This window comes from Papaver somniferum, unplaced genomic scaffold (genome assembly GCF_003573695.1).
Source record: "Papaver somniferum cultivar HN1 unplaced genomic scaffold, ASM357369v1 unplaced-scaffold_10, whole genome shotgun sequence".
NCBI classification, from domain to species: domain Eukaryota; kingdom Viridiplantae; phylum Streptophyta; class Magnoliopsida; order Ranunculales; family Papaveraceae; genus Papaver; species Papaver somniferum.
Genome location: NW_020618825.1, coordinates 3,142,665 through 3,150,747, shown reverse-complemented (window position 1 = coordinate 3,150,747; position 8,083 = coordinate 3,142,665). Strand labels below are relative to the sequence as shown.

The 8,083-nt window shown below is 37.2% G+C and overlaps 2 protein-coding genes across 2 annotated transcripts; both read left to right on the top strand.

The window, feature by feature from the left end:
* The first annotated feature begins 312 nt into the window (after positions 1 to 312).
* On the top strand, positions 313 to 2,702 carry LOC113326996. Its single transcript, XM_026574647.1, has 2 exons — positions 313 to 415; positions 1,163 to 2,702. Exon 2 carries the CDS (start codon positions 1,189 to 1,191, stop codon positions 2,314 to 2,316), a length of 1,128 nt encoding a protein of 375 aa, XP_026430432.1. The 5' UTR covers positions 313 to 415; positions 1,163 to 1,188; the 3' UTR covers positions 2,317 to 2,702.
* A 1,665-nt stretch (positions 2,703 to 4,367) lies between these two features.
* Positions 4,368 to 5,365, top strand: LOC113326897 (ankyrin repeat domain-containing protein 65-like). The gene is made up of 6 exons (XM_026574563.1): positions 4,368 to 4,385; positions 4,492 to 4,526; positions 4,595 to 4,713; positions 4,887 to 5,018; positions 5,112 to 5,251; positions 5,351 to 5,365. The coding sequence occupies exons 1-6, from the start codon at positions 4,368 to 4,370 to the stop codon at positions 5,363 to 5,365; spliced, it is 459 nt and encodes a 152-aa protein (XP_026430348.1).
* The last annotated feature ends 2,718 nt before the right edge of the window (positions 5,366 to 8,083 follow it).

Sequence of the window (8,083 nt, the reverse complement as noted above, 5' to 3'; positions counted from 1 at the left end):
CGGGTCTTAAACTTCTACATAGACTCCAAAATATGCGAGCCTTAAATATGGGTCTGTCAAATCAAAAAAATTCCTTAAAAAAAAAAGAGCTCTTCTGGGTATCAAATCAAAAGATTTAAAAAGTCTCTGCCCACAGGCCTATAGCTATACCACGTGTTTTCGTATCATGTCAAATCAATCGTTTCCTCTTCTAGCTATATTTCTTTCTGAGCAAGCTTCCTCTGTAAAAGCACAGTTTGCAAGAAATAGATAATAATTTATTTTACTCACTCGTTCAGGTTATTAATTTCTTCAATTAAAATCCCACTCAGACTTTGCTTTTATCTACATCTCATTTCTTGTTTCATATGCTTCTCTACATTTCTCATCTTCATCATACCATTTTGGTTTTTTGAAGAAGCACTCAGAAGATTAGGTACTGATTTTTTTTTCTCATTTCTCTTTGATTTAAGACTTAGTAGTTAAACCCTAGCTTGCATGTTTAGTTTTTCTTGTTGATGATGATTTGCAGTGTTATTTATTGTAATGGACTTTTCCCCACTTCTTTTTGGGGAAGATATACAGAAATCATTAAATTAGGTTTAATTTTGTGTTAATTTGTTCTTTTGATTTTGTTTTTTTGATATCAATTTTGTATAAATTGGAAATAGACAAAGCACATTTCAAGGTAATCTGTTAATGATTTTCTTTTGTTTGATCTTCAATTTAGGGGAGAATTAAGCTGACTTTTTGTTCTAATTTTTGTTGTTTTAGGTTTAATTATGTAGTAATTGGACAGATACACACAAATTTCAAGGAAATCAGTGAATATTTTCTTAGTTTAATAACAATTATGATTGTATTATTCGTTAATAATTAGGCAAATAGTAGGTATATGTAAATCTTGCATGGGTGATTAGAGCTAATAATAGGAAAAAAGTTTGCAGTATGAAAACATTAATCTAAGCCTTAATCCTGTATGTTAACTAGGCAATTGCCCAAGCATGAATAGTGTGCATCGAATTGATTGGCTTTTTTTTTCGTTGCACCATGAAGAAAATCCAAGGATTGATTAGTGGCAAAGGTTGCAAATGAGTCCTTCAGGTTGTTTTTTTGAAATTTGCTATATGTTTTCGGCATTTATATATGAATTCAGAACTGATGTTGAACAAACTTATGACAGGGACTACACCAACTACTGTTTTAAAGATGTCTATTGATGGAGAGGGGAGTTTGGGGAAATCTTACCACAGTTCTTTTGCGACTAAAAAATTTAGGTTCGAAGTTGGTGATGCTACTTTAATAGCTCCAGATGATGTAAATGAAAAGCCTAAAATTGCAATTATCAAGCAAATAACAGAAGACAGTGATGGGGAATTCACGTTTATGTGCCAGTACTTGTATCGCCCGGAGGATGTATCAGATAGACGTGGGGGAGTCTGGGAGCGGTATGATGACAGGGAGCTCTTTTACAGTTTTCATGAAGAAGAGGTTCCCAGTATGTGTTTAATGCATACTTGTATAGTGCATTTCGTTCCGTCAGTGGATAAAATACCTGTCCGTACACAGAATCCCGGGTTTATTGTCCTACGGGTTTATGATCACGAAGAACAAGTACTGTGGTGGATAGTGGACAGAGATTTTGAGAAGCATAAACAGGTTGAAATTGATCATCGTCTGCTAAAAACTCAACAACTGTTGGGATATGATGATACTGAGATGGAAGGGGAGAAAGCCGGAAATGATTTGGAGGATGGTGAGATTATGGAAGAGGAAGTAGACGATAATCAACCACATCTACCTGTAGACGATACTTCTGTTGATATGGATGCAATTTTGGCTAAAGCACTTACAGGAGATGATGTGAGAGATAAATGCTTGGAACTGCTTTTCGAGGAAATAAACTGTATTTCCTACAGATCATCCAGAGATCACCACCCAAAAGTTGTAATGCCCGCGTTAGTTGCGCTAGAGAAGGCTTGTTTTAGTACTCGGGGTGAGAATTTGGCTAAGTATCAGCAAAAAATGCGTCAGTTGCGTTTTAATATGAAGAATACTGTTGAATTAGCTAGACGTTTGATCGATGGAGAGTTGAAAGCTTCAGCAGTTGTGGAGATGACAGCGGAGGAATTGAGGAGAGGACGTCTGGCAACAGAAGAGAAGCCAGCTAGAGAAGAACCGGAGGAGCAACATATGGATATGGCAGACATTCCATGCCCAAGGTGCAGCGAGAAGAGAGTGGCTCTGCAAAGCAACATCCTCAAAGCAAACCGTGTTGCTGGTTATAAGTTGGAATGCTTGAAATGCGGTAACACTTGGTTCTCTCCCAGTATATGAGTACGAGGATATGAGCATAGTAGATATACAGATACGATATTAGTTATAGACTTATAGTTTCGGTGACACTAGCACTTTTTGGTTTCAGTTTTAAGTTTTCTGACTCGAGATAGAACTACTACTATACAGATATTGGTGCTTCGCAGTTTAGACGATTTATAGCTTTCATCACAATGTTATATATGCTGTAGGTGCGATTGCTTTACCTTGTGGTTTTGGTTTTAAACTATGCTTATGTCTCGAACCTGCACCCTCATATGTTTACCTTACTTACCACTTACCAGTGTATGATGTGCCTTACATGAATATGACCTAATTGTCTAATTATTTTGGGGATACAATCTGTTTCTAAGTTTTAACTTTGTTTATGTATTTTAATTGCTACATGGCTCGTACGCATTGTAATGTCCCAGTGTCTCTTTCTGTTCCTTTATACTTTTATCTGTTGTCCTGTTTGTGTTAAGTTGTGTGCAAATGCTGCTTCAAACTGCATATGTTGTTATTAGGGATCCTAGCTAGTCTACTGTGTCTGCAGTGTATTTAGTCGGATTTTTTTTCTTCCAATATGCCACATTTGAGTGTTTGGTGCCCATAATTCTAAAGGTATGGTTACGCAGAACTGCTTTTTCCCTTTTTAATCATATTGAGATATTTATGCAAGTCTTGGACTTTTTATTTTCGTGCATCTACGGTTTTCCCCAATTTAGGAATCCCAATGTCAGAAACATTTTCAACTTCGCCAGTTGCCACACTTGCGAGCAGAGCTGGCTCTTCTTATTTGTTTGCTGTATAGATATATGAATCATATAATGCATCATTCTCAACAGGATCCGGCTAAGCAGATGTTATAACCCTTAGTTGAATCTAAGACACAGGAAATTTTGCTGTTGGGAATCCATAGTGAAATTCTGGATGGTTAGATTACGTATGTGGGTGATGCATAATTTCCTATGTAACCATTTCTTGTCACGGATGGTTGCTTTGCAGCGCTACGTTGTCACTGGATATGGTCTGCACTATTAGTCTTTTGTATTGTGATTGCTTTGTATGGTGCAGTCTTTGGTCTTGGCCTGCACTTTCAGTTGTATGGTGTAGACGTCGAGTCTGTTTTTCTCTGTTGGCTTGCCAACTTCTTGGGTTATTTTACCTCATACAGGTACTAACGCAGATATGCCATATCTATGATGATATAGTTGATGTGATGGCTAATTTTGAAGATATGATAGACAAGATTTCGAAAGAAAAAACATGGTGAATGGAATCAATAAAAAAAGAGAGGATGGTGGCCAATGCTGCAAATTATTGAGTTGAGGCACTCAATTAACCGGCTCTCAAGCTATTTTTAAAATTAAATTCCAAAGTCCATTATCCTTCGACCCGACTGTCAAAAAAGAAAAAAAATAATTAACAGTGGTAAATAAATTTTGCTTCCGCCCACCGCCCTGCAGCTCCAATTACTTTCGCGGGCATTTACCGTCTTACACGTTACATGCCCCCAACACCTAGACCTTACGTGTAAGGACGTTTACTGCAAGACTCGCTTTGACTGTACCTTGGCGCGCCTTTTCATTAAAACCCTTCTTCTTCCCCTTCTCTCCTCGTTTCTGAGAGTAAACCCCTCTTCTTCTTCGTCGTTCTTCACCCACCATGGATTTTGTTCCAGCTGCAAGTCCGTACCATCTCTAATCCTAGGATTTTGTTCCGCACTCGGTTTCTTCTTGTTCTTATTCTTCTTTACATCCCGATTTCGCGTTTTTTTTGTTTCTTGTTTGTTTACAGCTGAGATGTTTCTCAATGCTGCTTATGCCGGAAAACTCAACAAACTCAAAAGTAAACATCGTTATTTCTATTCTATTTCATTTTTCTGGGATTTTTTTTTTTTTTGTGTTTTGATGATCTTGTTTTGTAATTGGATCAGAATTCGCAGAAGCAATGGATCATGTAATTGGAGACGGAATAGCATCAGTAATTGAGAATACAAAAGACGAAGAGGGTAGACGAGCTATCCACCATGCTGCTGCCGGAGGGAGAGTAAATGTTCTTAAGTACTGATGTCAAAGCTGGATCAGGTATTATACTCAATTAATCATTTAATTGTGTTGTTGTTTCCTTAGATTTCATGATTTGATGTTGAATAATGTATTTGCTTATAACCTGTTTGTTGATTTCTATTAGGATTTAGGAGTTGAATTGGAAATTGTCGTTGTTAGGTTTGTGTAATTGTAATGTTTAGTTTTTAGTTTTTGTTTGGTAAAATCATTACTGTATGCCGTTGGAGGTTTGAGGGTGGAGTTGGAGGTGGTTGTGGTATTAGAGTTGGAGGCGATGTTGTTGGTGGTGGTGGACTTGGAGTTGGAGAGATGCTGGTAGTGAAATTGGAGCTGGAGGTGGTGGTGGGTTACTAGGAGGATTAGGTGGTGGAGCATGAAGTGCTTCTGTGGTGGTGGAGGTGGTGGGATAATTGGATTATGATACCGTGTTGATAATTACTTTTGGTGCTTAGAAATAGGTAAACACGAGTGTGTGTAGTACTGAAGTACTTATACACTTTATGGTGATGTGTTCTGCAGGTGAAACTCCCCTGGCCTACGCAGCCGCGGAAGGGCACTTGGCCGCTGTGGAATATCTTCTTGAAATGGGTGCCAATCCTGAAATACCAGATGATGAAAACAAAAGTCCTTTGCATCATGTCGCTACGAGAGGTAAGGTCCGACCCATCTGGTAACTATCCAAATGTGTTGCACAGACATTTTAAAGTAGTCTAAATGATGTCCAGATGTTTTTTCGTGTTGCAGGGCAAAAAGATGGCATACCCTTGTTGCTTTCAAAAGGTATTAATGTGGATCTTACTGATGATTTTGGCTCACCGCTACACCATGCTGCCAGTGCTGGCGAACACGATACTGTTAAAGTTCTTCTGGATCATGGTGCCAATGTGAGTAGCATTTACCTTCTCTTCATTAATAGTAGTGGTTTTCAGTTTACGGAATACTTAATGATCTGTTAATGGTAACCCAAACTTTATCCTGATTAGATTTTAGCTGCTTAATCAGTAACTATATGCATGATCAACTGCATGGTAAGCTCGTTTGATATAACTAATAGCTTACATTTTCTATCGTTATATCATTGCCTAATTGCGCCTTTTAAGTTTCTCCCTTTCAGCTTATTTGTTAGAATGCTAGTGGGATCACTGAATTACTTCTGTTTTATCTTTGCAGCCAAATCTTGTCTTCCATGATACATTTACTCCACTTCAGGCATCTATCCATTCCCAATCTCGGCGATGCGCGGAGCAATTACTGAAGGTAGACATATTTTTATACTTTCTTTTTGGACTTTTAACATCTTTTTGTACTAGTTTGTGTGTTTGAGACTGTTACATTTAGGCATACAGTTTGTGTAAACTTACTTCTCTTTTATGGGTTTGTAGGCAGGTGCTGATCCAAATGGTGGACCAGATGGAGTAAAAGCTCTGCTACTTGCAGCTGAAGTGGGGGCAACAGAAATCATCGAGGAACTCATTGAGGAACTGGATAATGCTGGTGCAGGACCTGCAGGTTCACATCTTAAAAAAATAGGAAGGGGGCAACGCAAATCATCAAGCTACTGGTTGAAGCTGGTGCAGATCCAAATGTTACAAATATAGTAAGATAATTATACTTTTAGCCTCATTGGATTTAACAGCAGTATGCTTAATGAGTGTCTTGTTTGACTTTACAAAGCTCTGTAGGTGACTTAGGGAGGAACGATCAAATGGATTTTGTTGATTGTTGCGACCTTGTACTAGAAATGCACAACTTTCTTGATCCTCTGTTTAGTTTTTATCGTAATTTTTAATAAGTGGTGGTGGTACACTATGAGAGATAATTCATTGATGTCACATATGGGTTGTCTGGCTTATGAATAGTGATTTTTTTATTTTTTGGTCTCAGCATGGACTAAAGCCAATAGAAATCTCAGCTATGAACGGTAATCGTCGAGGTGTTGAGATTCTTTTACCTGTGACTTCTCCTATTCCATCGTATGTTGACTGGAGCACAAATGGAACAATGAAGCATGTAAATTCTAAGAAGTTTGAGAAAAAGGTAATTATAATATAAACTTTTTCTTTGGAAGTGTCGTAACTCTTTATATTTTGGGACCAATCACCAAATAACTTCACTATCTTTCGCTGGAATGCTGTAAATCAACTATTACTAGAAGTTCTGGATTAATATAATGTTTTGTAGTATGTATGCCATATCATCAACATTCCATACGACGCAGTTTTCGAACCCTTTTTTTTATCGATCTCAATTATATAAGTGTCTATGTTAAACTACGTATGTCTAAGTTTCTTAGTACTCTACTTTACTAATAAACTAAGAAGCCACTTATCTGACACTATTTATTTATTTCACATTCCACTGTTGCATGTATGAAATCTACTTTACTAATGTTGTATGTATGAAATCTTCATTATTGACAGATGACTCGTAAAAACATTTATGCACCATCCATGTATAATATAATGAATCAGTGATTTTTTAAGCATTCATATCATCATATGTTGGATCGTTTAGTAATTGCAGCGAATATTCACATTTATGCTAGAAATGCACATCTGCCAAATCATGATCTAGTAACAAATAGGGTACAAGCCTTTTTTTCTTTTCTTTTTTGGTCAGTATGTATATGTATTTCATGCAGTTCCTTATTTTCTTATTTCGATGTCTACAGTTGAGTTTTGGAACAGTGGCTTCTTTCAAGTCTCAACTGCAGAGTTTTACGCAAGAAAGATAGCTCAAGGATCATTGTTGCCTAAGCTTAATTTATATCAGCAACATAAAATGGGAATATATGAGGAGGCACATGTTTCTCTTGTAGTGGAGTTAAAGTGGGAACCACTCGTTGTCTTTGCATAATCTAAAATAGATGCAGTTCCTTGTGCTAATTTTGATTTTTTTGTTCTTAGTCTATTTTTTTCAACCTGTCTGTGTTTTTTTGTTTCCCACAGAGGGGTTGATCGTTCTAGTGATTTGTTTTTCAGGCCCTCGGCATTAAACCTGATGATGCAGCTGTCCTATCCAATAGGAGTTTGTGCTATGTGTATCTAAATAAAGGAGATCTTGCTTTTGAAGATGCTACTCAATGTGTATTGGCAAGACCAGACTGGCCGAAGGCGTATTATAGGGCAGGCGTAGCACTTAAAATGCGGAATGTACATATTCGCCAATTTTTTCTTACCGGTTAATTTTCTTCTCTACTTTTTCTATTTAAAAAAATCTTCTCCGGTAATCTTTGCTGCAATTGCCACAGGAGCTTGATGATGCAGCAGATGCTTTTTTCAGAGGTCTGATACTGGATCCTAAAAACTTAGAGCTTGAAAAGGCATTCAGGTTAGGTGCCAGTATCCTATTACATTTATTACCAGTTGCACCATTTCATTTATTATTTCTAGCATTCGTGCTCAACAAGTTTATTATAAGAACCTGAACCTGTCCTGAAGTTTAACTAATAGCGTATGTTATGTAGCAACACAATCGTGTAGGACATTTGATTTGTTTCTCATATTGTTCGACCTTTTCTTATTCTATTTCTCTCTTCTTTCTTACAGGGAAGTTTCTTTAAACAGGTAGAACGCCATCAATGTCCGACGTTAGACAGAATGGCACGTCATTGACATATATGCCCAACATTTTGAAACTTATTTCTGGTGAAAGTTTTTTATCAGGTTCTTATAAAAAGTTAAAACCCTGCTAACATAGATCTTGAAAGTACATAT